Below are 22,938 nucleotides of genomic sequence, written 5' to 3'. Positions count from 1 at the left end.
ATCCTGTGTACAGACCAGAGTACTTCCCTGTCGTTCTCTAATTAAAAACACTTAAAGGTCAGGAGTGTTCCCCACATCCCTGCCAGGCAGCACCACAGCAAAGAGCTTAGCTAGTGATAAGCACCAGATAAAAGCCCATTAAAAAGAATGGAGGAGAACGAAGGAGAATGTGAAAAATTCAGTCAGACTTGCTAGGGCACGCACATTTCAGCAAGGCGCAGCTATACAGGTCACACAATCACTCAGGAGCTCAACATTTACATTACTAGACCAGCAGGGAGAACTTTCCAGACTGTCAGGAGACACTATGCCCTCAAGGACAAGTGTTAAGTTTCCATGCTTTACAGATATCCTATGGCAAGCTGTTTTAGAAAAACATTCAGGAAAAAAAATACTTCATTATTAGTAATATTAAAACAAACACTGCTTGATCATAATTTAATGTAAGTTTATTGTAGGTCTATGTGTAGTACAACACAGATATGTAATACACGGTGGTAGATACACTAAAACGGAGGTCTAGGGGTATCTAAGACAAGCAGAATAAACTGATTTGGGACCATTGCTCCACCATGCACAATGCCTGCAGTAGCCAGTATTCTCAGTAACCTGCAACGGGTGTAGAAGCAGCAGCACAGTGGGAATGCTGGGTGGCGAGGTTCCACTGGGCAGGTCTCTCTCTGTGTGCACATGTACATGCTGCTTATCACACTACCTCATGCCTTGAGGGCATGAAAAGAACTGTGCGTTCTGGGATGGAAAAACAATTACCCCAGTAACCAGCTTGACTTTAAGTGACCATTTTGTCAGAGTGGGATTGACATAAACTAAAGCTGCATTGCTCTATTTCTCTAGCATGCCATGCATGAAGTCGTGCATAAAAATATGTTTATCTTTTTAGATTAAAGTACCACCACAATGTCCATTGAAGACACAACTTCCAATAATGCAATCATCATGAAACTCGTTTGTGGACTGGAGTTTTAAATACATTTCCTGCCGTGGCAGTAGTGTGTGAGAAGAAAGTGTAACGTATCTGTGTTACATTACAATAAATGCTGTATGATTTCATAAATAATAACGGTTGTTGAACGCAACGAGGCGTGGCCAGGTAATGATTAAACTAAGCATTATATTCAATGATTGATGAAATCCAACCCCAACACATCATACAGATAGGACTAGAGGGCATGCATGCTGGCACTGTATAGACACAATCTGATCTCCTCAAAATCAGGGTGTGCTGACTAATATTCCCAAATATTAAAATGAAAATGTTATTACATGCTTCTCCATACTATATTATTAGGATTCCTATTAGCTACTGCTAAAGCAGAAACTATTCTTCTTGGGGTCCACAGTCCATACAAAACATAAAACACAACATAATACAGAACATTAATAGACAAGAACAGCTCAAGGACAGAACTACATACATTTAAAATAAGAATTAAAGCTTTCATACACTTATGCCTTAACATTCCGTGCATCATGTACTCAATCATCATCAACATTAACGGCTATACTGCAGCCATTTTTTCCCCCCACACATTTTTCCTGTACATTCTCTACTGCTACAATTGCTTTCTCTAAACTGTCCTGGAAATTATTATATCACAATTCCAGTGTTCAGTAAGTCACACGGTACAATAACAGCAACAATCCTGGTTCTTGTACCTTCAACAGTCTGAAACCAATTCTATCAACAGACATGAACGTTGAGTCTAATACCGCGTTCAAAACAACTGGGAAGTTGGAAATCTCCTGCTTCGGGCTTCAGTGCATTCAAGAAAACTGGGAACCTTGAAAAAATAAAAATTAAAAAGAGCTCCGACTGGGGAAATTAATTTTGAATGGTCATCCAACTCGGAATTCTAAATCGAGAACTCAAGCCTTCTTTCTAGAGCTCCGACTTTCCGATCTGAAGATCACCGACGTCATGATTCAATCTCGTTTTTTTCCCTGAGTTCCCAGTTGTCTTGCCAGCACCATAACATTCAAGTCTAAGATCCTCAACTTCGCACAAACAGACACTGCCAGAATCATTTATTTACCATCCGTGTCCTTGGTCCTTCCATCTGATGTCAATACTATGCATAATCATGTGATGCATAGACGCTATTGAATGTAAACAACACATGAAAACAAAAACAGAAATGCAATAATCACGTGGAGTTCCACCAAAGTTGTTAATTCAACTTTTTCCCATTCATATGTATTGTTATATTGTATATCAGGCAGGCAGAAAAATCCTACAAGCCAACCTGAACTCAGGGGTAGACGTAACATAGTAAATATAAATACGGAACACTCCAATTAGTACGGTATGTTACGTATCATATGGTATGTATTCATTTATGGATGTCCACCATCCACTTCATATATGTTACGAATTGCAATTCGTACAATATGTTCTGAATTTTGCAAAACAAATATGTTGCAAATTCCAATATGTTGTGGCTAATGTTAGCTAGGTGGCTAATACTAACGTTAGCTAGAGGTTAGGGTTAGGGGTTAAATTTAGGGTTAAGGAATAAGGGTTAAGGTTAGAAGGTTATGGTTAGCTAACGTGCTAAGCAGTTGCAAAGTAGCTAAAAAGTAGTAAGTAGTTGCAAAGTTGCTAACTAGATAAAATGCTAAAGTTGTCCGTGTTGAGATTCAAACACGCAACCTTTGGGGTACGCCCGACCAACCACCTTACTTTGTTTTTTTGGCTAAGTAACCTTCTATCTTATGTAACCATACCAAACCATACCAAAAATGATTTCACCTTTATTTAACCAGGTAGGCTAGTTGAGAACAAGTTCTCATTTACAACTGCGACCTGGCCAAGATAAAGCAAAGCAGTGTGACACAGACAACAACACAGAGTTACACATGGAATAAACAATAAACAAGCCAATAACACAATAAACAAGTCAATGACACAGTAGAAAATAAAAAGAAAGTCTATATACAGTGTGTGCAAAAGGCATGAGGAGGTAGGCAATAAATAGGCCATGGGAGCGAATAATTACAATTTAGCAGATTAACACTGGAGTGATAAATGAGCAGATGATGATGTGCAAGTAGAGATACTGGTGTGCAAAAGAGCAAAAAGTAAATAAAAACAGTATGGGGATGAGGTAGGTAGAGAAATAGGTTATGATCAATGACATCAAAAGCTGCACTGAAGCCTAACAGCTCCCACAATCTTCTTACGATCAATTTCTTTCCGCCAATCATCAGTCATTTGTGTCAGTGCCGAGCATGTTGAGTACCCTTCCCTATATGCATGCTGAAAGTGTGCTGTTAATTTGTTTTCTGTGAAATAACTTTGTATTTGATCAAATCACAATTTTTTCAAAAAGTTTGCTTAGCATTTGTAACAGCCTGATTGGTCAGCTGTTTGAACCTTTAAAGGGTGCTCTGCTATTCTGTGGTTGCGGAATGACATTTTCTTCCCTCCATGTCTGAGGGCACACACCATCTTCTAAGCTGAAATTGAAGATGTGGCAAACAGGAGTCACAATTTATTCCGCTACCAACCTCAGTAATCCCCTCTTCCACACCCACTTTGTGTAACTTCAAACTACAATGCTTGTCTTTCATTATTTGGTCCATTATGCATGAATATGAAGGCTCAGCATTTGTTGTTTGCATGTCATACCTAAGTCTGCTAATCTAGTCAACAAAAAAGTTATTAAAGACGTTGGCAATATCAAAAGGTTATGTTATGAACAATCCATCTGCCTCGAAGGATGGAGCCAAGTTTTCATTTTTGCCTAGAATTTTATTTAAAGTACTTCAAAGCTTTTTTACTATCATTCTTTATATAATGTATCTTTGTTCCATAGTAGAATATAGTTTCTTCTTCTTTTTGTTTAGTTACGTGATTTCTCAATTTACTATATGTTTCCCAGTCCGCGGTGTTGTCAGACTTATTTGCTATTCCCTTTGCCTCATCCCTCTCAGCCATAGTTTTTCAATTAATAATTTATCCATGGGGATTTGGCAGTTCTAACAGTCAGTTTCTTGATGGGCGCGTGCCTATCAGTAACCGGAAGAAGCAACGTCAGACCAACAAATATTTTTCACATCTTCGACATAGGAATCATTGCAAAACCTCTTGTATTATTATCTATACACAATTTTAGGGGCAGTCTTTGGAACTTTGTTCTTTCTGGATATGGCTATTATATTATGATCACTACATCCGATGAGTTTGAATAGTGTTTTAGAGCTGATTTCGGCAACATTAGTAAAGATGTGATCAATAAACATGGATGATTTAGTTCCTTTTCTGTTTTTAAATACCCTGGTAAGTTGACTGATGACTTGAACCAGATTGTAGGAATTGGTTAGAGTTTGAAGCATCTTTTTTTAGTGGGCAGCTTGATGACAACCAGTTAATATTTGCAGTAGGTCACCCAGAAAATATATCTCTCTGTTGATATCACATACATTATCCAACTTTTCACACATTGTCCTAATACTGACTTTTAGGACTTGGTGGTCTATAGCAATTTCCTACGACAGGAAATAAAACAGGCTTTAGGTGAGGCAGACGAACCTGTAGCCATATTACTTCCACATTATCTGACATGAGATCCTCTCTCAGGCTAAAAGGAATACGACTCTGGACATACATGGCAACACCTCCTCCATTTGCATTTCTATCTGTCCTATATATTCTACAACCATGTATAGCTACTATTGCATCATCAAAGGAATTATCTAAGTGCGTTTCAGAGATGGCCAGAACATGAATGTTTTTTTATGTTAATAAGTTATCAATTTCATGAACCTTATTTCTCAGGCTACATATGTTAATATGGGCTAATAAAAAATAAAAAAAAATAATTAAAAAATTTAAAAAAAGTGTTGGTTTCTCCCACAGCAAGTCAAAATTGTCACAAAAGGAGACATTTCTGTCTTTGCCGTTCCTCTTCAGGAACTCATTTAGGGCAGCGAGGCGGCTGTACTGTTATGAACCCCTTCTATAGCACAGCAGGGGGCCAGAGATGACAGTTCTCTTCCCTGTGCAAACAAGGGTGTTCAAGAGAATGTTGTAGTCCTTCAGTTCCTCAGATTTTCAAAAGCGAATGTCGTTAAATCCAACATGAGTGACAATAGTGCCAATATTAGAGTAGTTGGCTAGAACTGTGGGCAGGAGAGAGTTGATGTCTTGGACACGGGCGCCTGGGTGACAGTGGACCTTGGTCGGCCCACAGACCGCAAGCAGGCCAAAGTCTCTCACTATCGAGCTGTCCACGACGGTGGTTATGATGGAATCCAATGGGGATTTTCCTTGGGCAGGAGGAGTTGTGCTTTGAATCATGCCAGCCTGACTCACCGCACATGTACCAGTAGCAGCTGATGGCGTCGGAATCTTCGGGGAGATGGAGGGCCCAAGACCTTGATTCCTTTGGTCAGCAACCGGCTGAGCTGTGGATCGTGCCGCTGGACGGCTGTTGGTGTACTCCCAGGATCAGAGCTGACTCCCAGGGCCAGTACGTCCGCTTCCAGTGGGGCAAAGCTGTTTAATAGCTGGATCTGATCTTCTAGGATATATGGAGGCCGACCAGACTACCTCCCACCCGACTTCCTTTGCCTTGCCAGTGTCCAGTCTCCCTCTGGCCACGGAGTTGAGCTTACCATCTGTCCAGTGGATTGGAGCAGGTCAGTACTGCCTGACTCATTGACCCCTCGGCTGTAGGAGGCATTCAGAACGGACATTCTGTGTGCATGGGCTGCATCAAAGTACTTAGAAAGCACATCTTGTTTTTTCCGCAGCTGAGCTAGCAGCCGGAGAATCTCCTCCCTAAGCTGCTTGATGATGATACATTTGGAACAGACAAAGAATTTAAGTTAATTTATCAGTTTTACCTTAATTTCCTCCTCTTGCGCAGATATCATCTCGCACCTAGCCTGTTTGAGCCCAGACGTAGACACATAACACTGGTGTTTTGACTCTAGCACTGCTAGCGTTATCTTGCTCTGGTAGCATGATGGCTAACTGCTAACTATTGTGTTTTTTTAAGCAGGAATCCGGGATACAAACTTTCGGTCCCAGCCGAACAAGCTAACTGCGTTGCGGAATCCTTAGCTATCAGAACTTCTGATGGTTAAAGATGTTGTTGTTGTTGTTGTTGTTATGATTAAAAACTATTTAATGAAAACTATTTCATAAAAACAACAGACTGAGTGTAGACATTGAAAGTCATAAATGAAATACTGTACAGCATTCCTCTGTAAAATTATAATACTGCAGGGCATGGCCGTGGTGTGGCGAAATCTGTGCAATCTTTAGAAGGACAAATCGCTGAGAACATTTGACCTTCCCTCTTTTTCTTAAACAAACACACACACACACACACCAGTCACACACACGTACAAAGGGACACCATTCCCTGGGCTCTAAGGAAAAGTGTGTATAGTGCTGAGGAATGCATGGAATCTCTATAAAGTCTACAGATCAAAAGTCTACAGATCAAGAATCCAGGTGACCTTCTACAGGTGCCAGGTTAACAGCAGCACCATATAACTCTGGCATCTCCTCAGTCTCCTTATGCCCCTCTCACTCAGCTTAGTGTGAGCCTGCGGATGTCCCACTATAGAGAACACAGGATATGAGAGACTACAGCAGCATTAGGCCAGCTAACAGCTTGGCTTGACTAGGTTACTTACAGGATCAACTGGGCCAAAAGCACTGCAGGCAAATAACACACTGTAGAAGTGCTGAGACACACACAGGTGAAGCATGCAGGGCACACAGGTAAATCACACAGCCAGCAACAACCCAAAGGGTCAGTAGCCTATGTAATTGTGTGTCCCAGGCCCATGTGAGTCATTGTCCTGGTTATCACAGGTCATCACGGGAGGATGTGTCAACACAGTTACTGGGCCAGTGTGTTTCCCCACATCACTATGGAGGGTCCAGGAGCACACCGTTATCTCTGCTAGCTACTGTGCACTCAAACATGATGTCTGGGTCAAACTCCATGGTCCATTTTTACCAATACATTCCCACCAAGAGCAAAGGTGGGGTAAACACTCTTCTGAGGAGGTTGCACTGGACGAAGGATTTGTTTAACAAAAGACATCCTCAATTTCTCACCGAAAGTTCTGAACAAGAGGCCATATGCCCGTGACAACCTAAAAAAATTCTAAACCAACCACCATAGATCCCCTCTCATTCCCCATCCATTGAGGATATTGTTTCAAGACACACACATCAACTGTCTGTCAGACTGAGGTTTATAATATTAGCATTGTTTGGATACACCAACACACACAATCCCCAGCCAGACACTGATCTCTGATAGAAACCTATTTCATCTCATTCATAGTAGGGTGAGGAGGGAGGGATCTATGTGAAGGGAGGTTGGGTCATAAGAAACAGAACCCCTTGTTCCTACTTACTGTAACTGTTTTGGCTGGGGCTTTAATTAACTGGGTGCATACCAACAGCAGCCCTCTGCCCAGGCCAGGCTGAGGTGGGGTGGGTGATGGGCCCCATCCTCTCTGGTATCACTGTGAATCACCATCAGAATGAGCTGGCATTAATTTTAATATGGTTTACCTGCAGGAATTTAAACTTCTGGGGGAGATTGTGAGCTTTTCCAGGAGCATTTCTGTATCTGATGCCTGGTACTATGCCTCTGGATGTTTTCTCATAGAATCGTCAGTTGCTTTCTTATTTGAGCCAGTCACAATGTTGGTAAAAGCAAACTGCCTTTTGGAGTGACTTGCCAGCGCAAACACAGAACATACCACGTGTTCATGGCTGAGGGCTCAATGCCTTGGCTTGCAAAATAACATCTGGAATATAATGAATATAGAATACTTCCTAGTTTATGATGATATATATAACCTGAAGGGAAGCTTTGTGGCCTACCTCTTCATTACGGCTGCATCAGTGGGTAATCCACTCACACAACAGCAATACCCAACCATACTGAATCAATTAAGTGTTTCAAAGGTGAGTAAATGTATCAAATTCACTTCTAATTCTCCTTCACCAGATAGGTAAACATTATATCACATTTCCAGGTGTTACAGTTGTACACCACTGGAGAGCAGAAGTCCATTCAGTTAGTAGCCCCACCTACTGGTAACACCCAAATGGGAACACTACGTGCACTCTGAACTGGATTCAAAGAGATCTGAGGGAAAACTGAGGAAAATCTTCCAGGGGAGGCCTGTGCCCTGCTATGCACAATGTGGGAGGTAGCCCGTGCTGACCTTGGCAGGGGAGAAATAACTTATCTCCCCCACTCACAGTTTACATTCGCTCACAGAACTCTTAGCAGCACACCACCTAACATTACGAATAGGCACACCATCTGAGAGCCAGTGTGTATGCACGTGGTGTGTGTGTGTGTGTGTGTGTGTGTGTGTGTGTGTGTGTGTCAAGGCCGGCGTTATAGGCGGGCCTTAGGGGGCCTGACCAGCCCTACCATACCTCCTTGCCAGTCTAAATAAAATATTGATAATTTATTTGACCGAGACGCACGTGGACAGAAAGACACATCAATCTCAGTTAGAGCATCCAAGCGAGCGAAACAGCGCCACTTTGTCTCAGTATGTGTAGACCATGTATCGGATGCTGTCTGGACCAAAAGAGTATGGCATGTCATACTATTTCTGTCCAGAAAGCATCAGATACATGGACTGCATATAGAGGGGCGCTGTTTTGCTCGCTTTGATGCTCCGGTGATATAATTTCAGCAGAGAGGAAGAGGTGAAGCTAGAGGGCTCACCCTCGCCAAAATCCAATGTAAGCCCAATGCATTTCTATTAGAATAATATGCAGACCTAAGCTTGTCGCCTGCCTTCCCGCCTTTGGGACAAAGACTCCCATTGTTAGGGAGGAGATATGAGCATCTCGTCATTATATACAGATCTCTGGTTTCAGCCTCTTGCGAATTGGAAAGGACATTTGGCAGGTTCACAGGGTACTGTTAGGATGCTGGATTGCCCTAAAGTAAATTGATGTTTTGCCAAAATTATACAATTACTCCAGTCTCAACAAAATCATTTGAAATACTTCATCAGGGAGCATGACAGCCACAGAGGATCATTAGCTTCTTTTAAAAAAATAGCTGTGGTTTGTTTAAAATCACAAGTGTGTGTTTGGGAAGCCCGAGTTGCGGTTGTCAGTGAAAAGCGTCTACAATATGTGAGAAAATAATGTGTCTTGAGTATATTTTTAAATGTTGCGTCAAGAAGGGGGAGAGGGTGTGGCGAAGATATGGTGTGTCTCTCTCCAGAATGCATGCATATGTAGGAAAGTCCATCACTCATTTTTTCTTTGCCTCACAAGTCAACAAAGTCAGTTTTTTTTTCTCATCCATTTTGAATGATAGTTCCTTCCTTGGAAAAATCTTTCCAACACTCCCGGCCTCGACAATCCCCAAGCCTCGGTCTGAAAGAGCAAAATATCATGATCTGACGATCCCATATATCCAGTGGAAACATCATAAAAAACAGCTTTCTGTCCCGAGCTCACTGGCGCAGGAAATTTTGAGGGCCAAGAATAGGTTACAATAGGCTAGTTGATACAATGTTACAAGTTTGTTAGTGACATGTTGGGACCCTGTGATTTGATACAATGTTGAACTTCACTAGCAACAGCTCAAGTCAAGACAGAAAGGGAGGCAGACAGGTGGAGAAGAGAGATGAATGTGATTGAAAGAACCAGAATTTATCAGGATATTTTCTACTGTTTTCATTTGTCGGCTTTAGGCCCATGTATTTTACGTATAGGCCTACTGCTGCATTGGCCCATAGTTCTATGCTCTCATATCTTTAGCCACCAATGGATCACAGTGTATCAATGGGTCCATATGTCAGAAGCTAGTGAGCTCACCATAGTTGAATTTTAACTTTTAGATTTTTATCATTTTACTTCAGATTATTATGATTAACCACGTGACAATGATTTTGAGAAACGAAAACATTATTATTGAAATTAAACTGTTCCATGAAAATGTGCATATAAAAATAATCATAACTGGCAGGCAGATCGGTAGAAATGGTAGGATAAATTGTAAGCTTCCCCAAGCTTGAAACTCACGAGCTGCCTATGGTCTTTACTATTACACCCATTAAAAATTTATGAACGTGCAACCGCGTGCTAATTATTAGAATCAGGTGCACTAGACTAGGGTTGGAGTAAAAACCTACAGGACCGTAGCTCTCCTGGTCCCGTATCCACAAAGCAACTCAGAGTACAATTTCAACGATTCAATGGAGTTACAGTTCATATAAGGAAATCAGTCAATTGATATAAATTAATTAGGCCCTAATCTATGGATTTCACATGACCAGACAGGGACACAACCATGGATGGGCCTGGGAGAGCATAGGCCCACCCATTGGGGAGCCAGGCCCAGACAGTCAGAATGAGTTTTACCCCACAAAAGGGCTTAATCACAGACAGAAATACTCCTCAGTTTCATCAGCTGTCCGGGTGACTGGTCAGACAATGCCCCAGGTGAAGAAACCGGATGTGGAGGTCCTGGACTGGCATGGTTGCACGTACTGCCAAATTCTCAAAAACAATGTTGGAGGCGGCTTATGGTAGAGAAATTAACATTACATTATCTGGCAACAGCTCTGGTGAACATTCTTGCAATCAGAATGCCAACTGCACACTCCCTCAAAAATGAAGGCATCTGTGGCATTGTGTTTGGTGACAAAACTGCACATTTTAGAGTTGCCTTTTATTGCCCCCAGCACAAGGTGCACCTGTGTAATGATCATGCCGTTAAAACAACTTATTGATATGCCACAACTGTCAGGTGGATGGATTATCTTGGCAAAGGAGAAATGCTCACTAACATGGATGTTAACAAACGTGCACAACATTTTAGAGAAATAATCTTTTTGTGCGTATGGAACATTTTTGGAATCTTTTATTTCAGCTCATGAAACATGGGACCAAGACTTTATATGTTGTGTTTATTTTTATGTTCAGTATAGATAAATGCAGTGGTTCCTGTGCCATATGCTTTGGAGTAATTAAAAGAATGTTTTGATATTTCTATATAATCAATCCATAAATAATATAGACCTACATGCAACAGTATCTTTTGTGCCTTTGACATTGATTTCACAAGGCCCATTTCATATGATATGCCTAAATACTTATAGCCACTAGGCTAATAAATACATTTAATTACCTACAATATGTTATTTCAAGTTATCCCTTTCGAGCGCAATATCACGTTGTTAAAAAAATGCCTAAATTGGGCATGCCTATATTGGACAACAGAAGGCATCTAGGGCTTATGCTAACTTTGACTGTGTTCGGTGAAAATGATAGACCTTTCAAACATTGTATGCAACATTATCGACAAGTGACTTGATGCCTACTGGGCCAAAGAGATTTAGAGTTGTTAAACAGGAGTGACGAGTATGATATAATGGTAATATTGTCAAAACTCTGATTTTAACAACCAGCAGAATTGGTTAAAAAAATAAGGTTATGTATGTCAACATATTAGGCGATAATTAAGAGAAGGCAAAGTGATCATGTCTGGCGAAAATTATATCAAACGTTTTACCATTGCAACATTTGATGTACAGTCACATTCACTGTGGTTGTCTGAAGCGTGTTAGAGTTCACAGCTGCCGATGCCTCATTGCGATGGGTTATTCCCCATCATTTGCAACGTTAATGAGCATAATCACTATCTTTCCTTTGTGGTACCTCAAACTGTCGTGATTACCAGCTCAGATAAACTTTTATGAGTTGATTTTACTCCTGGCTCAGAGTGTGTCTGGGCAGTGTCTTAACATCTCAATAAAACCTACTCTGAGCTGGGAGTTTTTTTTTGTCTTAAAACAGGTTTTAACAGAATTCCTATGACTTTTTTGAGATGCTTTATGGATACGGGCCAAGGTTTATGGAGTAGTGTTGAGTGATTAACCAAAATGTCGGGGGGGCTTTCGGTTAATTAAACAACTAATTAACCGACGTCGGGTCAATTACTTGAAAACCATTTCGTTTTTTGTGAGCTTAACGCGACGTTTCTCTAGAGAGAAATCAAATGATTCACAATACATTTTTGGTCAAGAACTATGTGGGATGCTGGGCTGATTGGAAGTTGTAGTTGTAGGCCAGGGTGGGTACACACAGACCATTTGAGTTATTTTCGACCTAAAATATATGAGACCTCATGAGAGAGGAAATGTACACAACGACGAGAGGGATAGAGACAGCTCGTGAGGTAGCTCTACCCAATTGATAGTTGTAGTAGTTGGCAATAAGTTGTCTTGAAGGTATGCCTCATCTACTTTGAAGAACTAGCAAAATAATTGTCAGCCAGCTAGCTACTAGCTTAGCTATATAGGATGACTTGTTCAATGGGGAGCACAGAAATAACATTACATGGTTGTCTGGCTGGCTGCTACTGCATGAGCAGGAGATGATGACTAAGGAATGGACAAATAATAAAGCCATCTAATAAAAACTAAGTAATATACACAATTTAAATATTTTCTTAAAGTAAACTAAGAAATGTGAATGAATTATGGTTAATATGTAATAAGCACAGTGGTAGAAAAAGTACTCAATTGAGTTAAAGTAAAGATACCTCAATTGAAAGTTACTCAAGTAAAAGTCACCCAGTAAAATACTACTTGAGTAAAAGTCTACAAGTATTTGGTTCTAAATATACTTAAGTATCAAAAGCAAATGTAATTGCTAAGATATACAGTGGGGCAAAAAAGTATTTAGTCAGCCACCAATTGTGCAAGTTCTCCCACTTAAAAAGATGAGAGAGGCCTGTAATTTTCATCATAGGTACACTTCAACTATGACAGACAAAATGAGAAAAAAAATTCTAGAAAATCAATTTGTAGGATTTTTAATGAATTTATTTGCAAATTATGGTGGAAAATAAGTATTTGGTCAATAACAAAAGTTTATCTCAATACTTTGTTATATACCCTTTGTTGGCAATGACAGAGGTCAAACGTTTTCTGTAAGTCTTCACAAGGTTTTCACACACTGTTGCTGGTATTTTGGCCCATTCCTCCATGCAGATCTCCTCTAGAGCAGTGATGTTTTGGGGCTGTTGCTGGGCAACACGGACTTTCAACTTCCTCCAAAGATTTTCTATGGGGTTGCGATCTGGAGACTGGCTAGGCCACTCCAGGACCTTGAAATGCTTCTTACGAAGCCACTCCTTCGTTGCCCGGGCGGTGTGTTTGGGATCATTGTCATGCTGAAAGACCCAGCCACGTTTCATCTTCAATGCCCTTGCTGATGGAAGGAGGTTTTCACTCAAAATCTCACGATACATGGCCCCATTCATTCTTTCCTTTACATGGATCAGTCGTCCTGGTCCCTTTGCAGAAAAACAGCCCCAAAGCATGATGTTTCCACCCCCATGCTTCACAGTAGGTATGGTGTTCTTTGGATGCAACTCAGCATTCTTTGTCCTCCAAACACGACGTGTTGAGTTTTTACCAAAAAGTTCTATTTTGGTTTCATCTGACCATATGACATTCTCCCAATCTTCTTCTGGATCATCCAAATGCTCTCTAGCAAACTTCAGACGGGCCTGGACATGTACTGGCTTAAGCAGGGGGACACGTCTGGCACTGCAGGATTTGAGTCCCTGGCGGCGTAGTGTGTTACTGATGGTAGGCTTTGTTACTTTGGTCCCAGCTCTCTGCAGGTCATTCACTAGGTCCCCCCGTGTGGTTCTGGGATTTTTGCTCACCGTTCTTGTGATCATTTTGACCCCACGGGGTGAGATCTTGCGTGGAGCCCCAGATCGAGGGAGATTATCAGTGGTCTTGTATGTCTTCCATTTCCTAATAATTGCTCCCACAGTTGATTTCTTCAAACCAAGCTGCTTACCTATTGCAGATTCAGGCTTCCCAGCCTGGTGCAGGTCTACAATTTTGTTTCTGGTGTCCTTTGACAGCTCTTTGGTCTTGGCCATAGTGGAGTTTGGAGTGTGACTGTTTGAGGTTGTGGACAGGTGTCTTTTATACTGATAACAAGTTCAAACAGGTGCCATTAATACAGGTAACGAGTGGAGGACAGAGGAGCCTCTTAAAGAAGAAGTTACAGGTCTGTGAGAGCCAGAAATCTTGCTTGTTTGTAGGTGACCAAATACTTATTTTCCACCATAATTTGCAAATAAATTCATTAAAAATCCTACAATGTGATTTTCTGGATTTTTTTTCTCTCATTTTGTCTGTCATAGTTGAAGTGTACCTATGATGTAAATTACAGGCCTCTCTCATCTTTTTAAGTGGGAGAACTTGCACAATTGGTGGCTGACTAAATACTTTTTTGCCCCACTGTACTTAAGTATCAAAAGTAAAGTAGAAGTATAAATCATTTCAAATTCCTTCTATTAAGCAAAGCAGACGGCACCATTTTCTTGTTTTTAAAATGTATGGATGGCCAGGGGCACACTCCCACACTCATACATCATTTACAAAAGATGCATTTGTGTTTAGTGAGTCCGCCAGATCAGAGACAGAAGGGATGACCATGTGCTGTATTGATAAGTGTGTGAAATGGTAAATTGTCCTGTCCTGCTAAGCATTCAAAATGTAACGAGTACTTTTGGGTGTCAGGTAAAATGTATGGAGTAAAAAGTACATTCTTTTCTTTAGGAATGTAGTGAAGTAAAAGTTGTCAAATATAAATAGTAAATTATAGATACCCCTCAAAATTACTTAAGTAAAATTACTTTAATGTACTACTTAAGTACTTTACACCACTGGATAAGCAGTAATGTATATTCACTACCATCATGGGGCTCTTATTAATTGTTTTATTCTGTGTTACACTATTCAACCCACTGTCAGTGTCAGGAAAAAGGCTGATGATGGCTGAGGAAAGCTCATAACGGATTTCATAAAAATAAAAAACATTTAAATAAACACGATTATTTTTTTCATGATCGAACCGAAGCGACCTCAAAAAGCACTAATCACTCAGCACTATTTTGGGGCAATTAGCCAAGACTACACTAGAACCGACAGATAAACACACATAAAACAACTCTTACTAAACCGAGCAGTGCTATTGTGCTCTTGCAAGAGCGGAAATAAATGACAATTAACAAATGGGCTCCCAAAGAAAACAAAAATGTTGGCCTGTGTGTGTTTGTGTTTCTGTGTTGTGCTGCTTGCATCATTTAGATTGTAGGTGTGATTTTCCAAACATTACATTTAGCAGGAATGAAAGTCAAGCTGGTACTTACAGTGACTCTTAATCATTGAAAACACTTTACCCAAAAATGTGGCAATACCACGGGATACAGTACACTGATTAAACAAGGAATTACTGATATTGTTCAACATTCTCTCATATATAGTACATATAGCTATGTAAATTTAAATCTCATCGCGGTGCCTCTGAAGAGCGTTCTATGTGAATAAGCTATTAATTTCTCTGTCTAAATGTGTATATATTTCTTTATGTCTTAACTTGTGTAAGTTTCTCTTTCTAAACATACATTTCTGTATGTCTTAACGTATGTAAGTGAGCCATATTTCATCCCTTCTGTGAGTCTACGTCAATGTTTGACAGTTTGGAATCTGGACCTGTGCGCAACCTGAACAATGCTGGAGGTTGGTTGGGTATCACAGAACAGGACTGACAAGAGTTCTTCACGGCAAACAATGTCTGGGGAGGTCAAAGGGTAGCTGGCGAGTCAGAAACTGTCCTCCAGAGAGCAAACATGCTTTGGTGTGCAAGACCAAGATATTGAACTGTTTCTGAACACCCAACACCACAATCCAGAGACTAGACTATAGCTACCTAGCCCCACTTGAAATGATATCAATAAACAAACAACCTGGTTCATAAACAGCAAGCTACAGTCTGAGCCATATCCTCAACCACATACAGTCTAGAAAGAGAGGTACCAGTAAACATATTTTGATTGACTGTGCTTTGGCAAAGTGGGTGGGGTTATATCCTTCCTGTTTGGCCCTGTCCGGGGGTATCATCGGATGGGGCCACAGTGTCTCCTGACCCCTCCTGTCTCAGCCTCCAGTATTTATGCTGCAGTAGTTTATGTGTCGGGGGGCTAGGGTCAGTTGGTTATATCTGGAGTACTTCTCCTGTCTTATCCAGTGTCCTGTGTGAATTTAAGTATGCTCTCTCTAATTCTCTCCTTCTCTCTTTCTTTCTCTCTCTCGGAGGACCTGAGCCCTAGGACCATACGTCAGGACTACCGGGCATGATGACTCCTTGCTGTCCCCAGTCCACCTGGCCTTGCTGCTGTTCCAGTTTCAACTGTTCTGCCTGCGGTTATGGAACCCCTACCTGTCCCAGACCTGCTGTTTTCAACTCTTAATGATCGGCTATGAAAAGCCAACTGACATTTATTCCTGATTATTATTTGACCATGCTTGTCATTTATGAACATTTTGAACATCTTGGCTCTCTCTAATTCTCTTCTTCTTTCTTTCTTTCTCTCTCTCGGAGGACCTGAGCCCTAGGACCATACGTCAGGACTACCGGGCATGATGACTCCTTGCTGTCCCCAGTCCACCTGGCCTTGCTGCTGTTCCAGTTTCAACTGTTCTGCCTGCGGTTATGGAACCCCTACCTGTCCCAGACCTGCTGTTTTCAACTCTTAATGATCGGCTATGAAAAGCCAACTGACATTTATTCCTGATTATTATTTGACCATGCTTGTCATTTATGAACATTTTGAACATCTTGGCCATGTTCTGTTATAATCTCCACCCGGCACAGCCAGAAGAGGACTGGCCACCCCTCATAGCCTGGTTCCATGTTAAAACATAGTCAATCACATAGCGGAGAGTGAGGATCCACATAGGTGGGTTAACGTTTTTCATCATGAATCTTGTTCTGGAGTGGTTACTAGCTGGCACAGCCACAACGTCATAAAAGCAATTTTAAACCTAACCTTAACCACATTGCTAACCATATTCCCTAAATTAAGACCAAAAATCTCATTTTTGTTTTCATACATTTTTACAATATAGCCAATTTTGACTTTGCAGCTGGCCCATCTAGCGGAAATCGCTCAGTTCTTCCTCAAGAACAAGACTCATCCCAATAAACGTCAACCTGCTCCACATAGTGGATAACCTGTTAGGTTGTTCTTACCATGGCTGTGGCCCTGTGGGGAGATCTTACCAGTCTTTGGACCAACTGAATGAAAGTCCTGGATCTGTCCGTTAGCATTGACCTCCTTCTTCTTCTTTCCCTTGAACCAGCTGAAGGCCCGACCCAGGGAGCCCCCACGCTTCTTCCTACGGACCCCTTTGGTTTGCCTCTCATGGGCAAACACCTCCGCCACGTCCTGGGGGATCAGGTCTCCCACAGACTCACGGCCAGACATCCCACCTCACACTGGACCTACTCCCTAAGAGAGAGAGAAGGAGAAAAGAGAGGGAGTCAATTATAGAAACATAACCATATTTATGTAACAAAATCCTAGCTCTTCCACTAATTTAAGGAAAACATTTGCATAAATACTTTTCCATTGTCCATTCCAATTGCTACATCAATAGTACACAAGCATTGCACCATTGGTTTAAATCGACTTCAACTCTTTTGATCATGCCCCTCTCTGTGTTAGGGTGTGGGGGAGCAGAGCCCAGACCACACAACCAGCGTACTCAGACCCATCTTGCCTGCTTCTCAACCAAACTTCACTGCCTCTGCAAAGAATTGGCACTGCTCCCTTCATTCCTGACCATGTAGTCATAATGCACAGTGCCCCACCCGAAGCCACACACACAAACATCCACACACACACACATACACACACCAGCACAATACCAGAGAACTAACAGCATCGATCTACAACACTAGCTCACGCTGTCTCTTATTGTCTTTCTTTGGCTCCCTCAACACCCTGACACAATGAGCTCATCGCCCTCCCTCTCTTCCATCCCTCTTCCGCCCTGCCAAACTAGTTTCCTCTAAGGCAGGTATCTCAATACAGCAAGATATGACTCCATCTAAGCTACAGTACATGCAAAGCATATCAGCCAAGTGTCAGTTCTTCAGAGATAATCTGTGTGTTTGAGACATGCAACCAACACAAAAAAAAAAAAAAATTACTGAGTCTTGGCAAGATGCCCCTCTACTGCCATCCATCCCTAATGCCAAAATGTCCAGGAGGAGCCTTTGGCCTCTGCAATCCCTCTCTAAGATGGGTCTCAAAATGATCATAAATGGGCTCTTCTCTAACAGAGCTCCATTATCAAAAGATCCTTTTAAACTATTGAAGGATTTAGGATGAGATGTAGTGTACTGTAACTAAGGCCCTGGTTTGGCTCTAAAACACTAGCTAAATGATTGCAGCAGATGCAGGCTGCCAGACACCCCTCACACTGGTCATAAATGAACCGTTAATCACTCCAATCTCCTAGAGGAATGTCAGCACTCAACCACTGGAATCTCCAAATGCTCTTAAATGGAGGGATATGGGGAACATCATCTCCACCCACCCAGACAGACAGTGACCATCACTGAACTAACACCACAGTACTGCTTGGCTCTGCTATCCCAAGCATAGCATTTCACAAGGAATGTCAAGAGAGACAAGCTCATATCACATGAATGTCTTAATAGGAAATGGTGGACTTTCCCATGGATGTTCAGTGAAATAATCAAAAGGATGGCTGGAGAAGAGCTCAGGAGTGTAAATTTGTCTAATTTGATTGATCCATGTTTGGTTCAGTCTGGTCACAAGGAACTGACTCACATCACATCATGGTTACCTGATAATAAACCAATGACTTCCTGCTTCTCAAAATGAAGTACACACATTTTCACTAGGATTGGGGCGGTACCCCGGGATACATTGGCTATTTCGAAATACCCTCAGTATGATTTTCCAATACCATCTTTTAATACATTTTAAATATACTGAACAAAAATATAAACGCAACATGTAAAATGTTGGTCCCATGTTTCATGAGCTGAAATAAAACATTACAGAAATTTCCCATATGCACAAAAAGCTTATTTCTCTCAAGTTTCGGGCACAACTTTGTTTACATCCCTGTTAGTGAGCATTTCTCCTTTGCCAAGGTAATCCATCCACCTGACAGGTGTGGCATACCAAGAAGTTGTTTTAACAGCATGATCTTTACACAGGTGCACCTTGTGCTGGGGACAATAAATGGCCACTCTAAAATGTGCAGTTTAGTCACACAACGCAATGCCACAGATGTCTCAAGTTCAGGGAGCGTGCATTTGGCATGCTAACTGCAGGAATGTCCACCAGAGCTGTTGCCAGAGAACTGAATGTTAATTTCTCTACAATAAGCTGCCTCCAACACAATTTTAGAGAACTTGGCAGTAAATCCAACTGCCCTCACAACTGCAGACCACGTGTATGGCGTCGTGTGAGCGAGCGATTTGCTGATGTCAACATTGTGAACATTGCCCCATGGTGGCGGTATGGGCAGGCATAAGCTACGGGCAACGAACACAATTGCATTTTATCGATGGCAATTTGATTGCACAGAGATAGCGTGACGCAATCCTGAGGCCCATTGTCGTGCCATTCATCCGCCGCGATCACCTCATGTTTCAGCATGATAATGCACGGCCAGATGTCGCAAGGATCTGTACCAGTTCCCGCCAATATCCAGCAACTTCGCACCGCCATTGAGAATCAGTGGGACAACAGTCCACAGGCCACAATCAACAGCCTAATAAACTCTATGCAAAAGAGATGTCGCGCTGCATGAGGCAAATGGTGATCACACCAGATACCGACTGGTTTTCTGATCCACGCCCCCTACTTAAAAATATAAAAAAAATACAGTATCTGTGACAAACAGCAGCATATCTGTATTCCCAGTCATGTGAAATCCATAGATTAGGGCCTAATGAATTTATTTAAATTTACTGATTTCATTATTCACTGTAACTCAGTAAAGTACTTGAAATTGTTGCATGTTGCTTCTACTGGCACAAACAGCCAGTCACATGTGTTTGTTTACAAAGAAGCACAATGAGCAAAACGGAAGCTTCGTGAGGTGAGTCACTCCTGCAGTGCAATTGAAGTGAGGTGATCAAGTTACACTTGTATGAAATTCACTACTAATGTTTGCCAGCTATATCTCTTATAACTATTAAATTCACTAAAATTGGGTTTTGCTAACTTGCTAGCGTTGGTAAGAGCAGAAGAGGTAATCCCCTACTGGATTAAGATCCCTGCTGTGCTGTCTATAATGAACAAAATTAGAAACGCAACATGCAACGATTTCAAAGATTTTACTGAGTTACAGTTCATATATGGAAATCAGTCAATTTAAATAAATTCATTAGGCCGTTATCTATGGATTTCACATGACTGGGCAGGGTGCAACCACTGGGGAGCCAGGCCAGGCCAATCAGAATTATTTTTTCCCAACAGAAGAGCTTTTATACAGAGAGAAATACTCCTCCTCAAAAAATACTGCCCCTTTTGTACACTGTCGGTAATACCTTATATTACGGGACGGCACAGGCATGGTATGAAGATATGGAAATCAGGAGACCGCCCAACCCTAATTTGCACATATTACACAAGATTAAGTTAGGTCCAACAATGGATCATGCATTTCAAAATGAGAAGGTGCTACAAATCAGAGCAACAACCACAACATTCATGACAACATTGTATATTCCAGTGCATCTAGCACAATGCTGTACCTGTGATTGATTTGCTCGTATTTGATGCATGGCCTTCCATAGATAAATACACTGCTCAAGAAAATAAAGGGAACACTTAAACAACACAATGTAACTCCAAGTCAATCACACTTCTGTGAAATCAAACTGTCCACTTAGGAAGCAACACTGATTGACAATAAATTTCACATGCTGTTGTGCAAATGGAATAGACATAAGGTGGAAATTATAGGCAATTAGCAAGACACCCCCAATAAAGGAGTGGTTCTGCAGGTGGTGACCACAGACCACTTCTCAGTTCCTATGCTTCCTGGCTGATGTTTTGGTCACTTTTGAATGCTGGCGGTGCTTTCACTCTAGTGGTAGCATGAGACGGAGTCTACAACCCACACAAGTGGCTCAGGTAGTGCAGCTCATCCAGGATGGCACATCAATGCGAGCTGTGGCAAGAAGGTTTGCTGTGTCTGTCAGCGTAGTGTCCAGAGCATGGAGGCGCTACCAGGAGACAGGCCAGTACATCAGGAGACGTGGAGGAGGCCGTAGGAGGGCAACAACCCAGCAGCAGGACCGCTACCTCCGCCTTTGTGCAAGGAGGAGCAGGTGGAGCACTGACAGAGCCCTGCAAAATGACCTCCAGCAGGCCACAAATGTGCATGTGTCTGCTCAAACGGTCAGAAAGACTCCATGAGGGTGGTATAAGGGCCCGACGTCCACAGGTGGGGGTTGTGCTTACAGCCCAACACCGTGCAGGACGTTTGGCATTTGCCAGAGAACACCAAGATTGGCAAATTCGCCACTGGCGCCCTGTGCTCTTCACAGATGAAAGCAGGTTCACACGCACATGTGACAGACGTGACAGAGTCTGGAGACGCCGTGGAGAACATTCTGCTGCCTGCAACATCCTCCAGCATGACCGGTTTGGCGGTGGGTCAGTCATGGTGTGGCATTTCTTTGGGGGGCCGCACAGCCCTCCATGTGCTCGCCAGAGGTAGCCTGACTGCCATTAGGTACCGAGATGAGATCCTCAGACCCCTTGTGAGACCATATGCTGGTGCGGTTGGCCCTGGGTTCCTCCTAATGCAAGACAATGCTAGACCTCATGTGGCTGGAGTGTGTCAGCAGTTCCTGCAAGACGAAGGCATTGATGCTTTGGACTGGCTCGCCCGTTCCCCAGACCTGAATCCAATTGAGCACATCTGGGACATCATGTCTCGCTCCATCCACCAACGCCACGTTGCACCACAGACTGTCCAGGAGTTGGCGGATGCTTTAGTCCAGGTCTGGGAGTAGATCCCTCAGGAGACCATCCACCACCTCATCAGGAGCATGCCCAGGCGTTGTAGGGAGGTCATACAGGCACGTGGAGGCCACACACACTACTGAGCCTCATTTTGACTTGTTTTAAGGACATTACATCAAAGTTGGATCAGCCTGTAGTGTGGTTTTCCACTTTAATTTTGTGTGACTCCAAATCCAGACCTCCATGGGTTGATAAATTTGATTTCCATTGATAATTGTGTGATTTTGTTGTCAGCACATTCAACTATGTAAAGAAAAAAGTATTTAATAAGAATATTTCATTCATTCAGATCTAGGATGTGTTATTTTAGTGTTCCCTTTATTTTTTTGAGCAGTGTATTTGCCTAAGCATACAACAGAGCACTTTGGTAACTTCCCAACTAAATTTTTCAGAATATGCCTAAGAGACCCTCTTTCTCACACACACACACAAATTAAGGATCAGGACAACAAAATTATCACAAAGTTGCCCCTACCAAAATTACACAGTTGCTTCATTGGCACGGTAATTATAGGACTCCTAACCACACATCTCAATGGTGGCTGGGTGTTGAAACACAAACAATACACACATAATAATACCAACAAAAAGATGTTTAAGGACAAAAGTTCCTTGAGAATTCCTTGAAGGTATAAACATTGAGACTATTTATTTAACTGCAGCCACACACACCATTGGCTTCCGCTGTGGTTTTCCAGCCCAATGCTGCTGAAGCAGGCCTGTGCTCTGACATGCCGTTTACATTTCCCTCACAATAGATGTGGTGCTTTTACGTCGACCAAGAGAATCATCTCCTGAACAGTACTAAACAGCAGCAAAATAACTAAATGTACATACATAAATACAGTGCCTTGCAAAAGTATTCACCCCCCTTGGCGTTTTTCCTATTTTGTTGCATTACAACCTGTAATTTAAATTGATTTTTATTTGGATTTCATGTAATGGACATACACAAAAATAGTTCAAATTGTTGAAGTGAAAAGAATTACTTATAACAAAAAAA

The 22,938-nt window shown here is 41.9% G+C and overlaps 1 protein-coding gene across 5 annotated transcripts in view; it reads right to left on the bottom strand.

Moving 5' to 3' along the window:
- LOC120060261 (uncharacterized protein KIAA1522 homolog) overlaps positions 1 to 22,938 on the bottom strand; it is a 52,991-nt gene that overhangs the window by 19,453 nt on the left and 10,600 nt on the right. For 3 of the 5 annotated variants that reach the window (XM_039009435.1, XM_039009434.1, XM_039009437.1), the window contains one exon: positions 17,105 to 17,363. In XM_039009435.1, the coding sequence (XP_038865363.1) occupies positions 17,105 to 17,339 (235 nt within the window). In that variant the 5' untranslated portion in view covers positions 17,340 to 17,363. The remainder of the gene's footprint in view (positions 1 to 17,104; positions 17,364 to 22,938) is intronic. The other 2 variants (XM_039009439.1, XM_039009438.1) reach the window with 1 other exon arrangement.

This window comes from Salvelinus namaycush, chromosome 15, assembly GCF_016432855.1.
Source record: "Salvelinus namaycush isolate Seneca chromosome 15, SaNama_1.0, whole genome shotgun sequence".
NCBI classification, from domain to species: Eukaryota; Metazoa; Chordata; class Actinopteri; order Salmoniformes; family Salmonidae; genus Salvelinus; species Salvelinus namaycush.
This window is presented reverse-complemented; position numbering and strand designations above follow the sequence as displayed.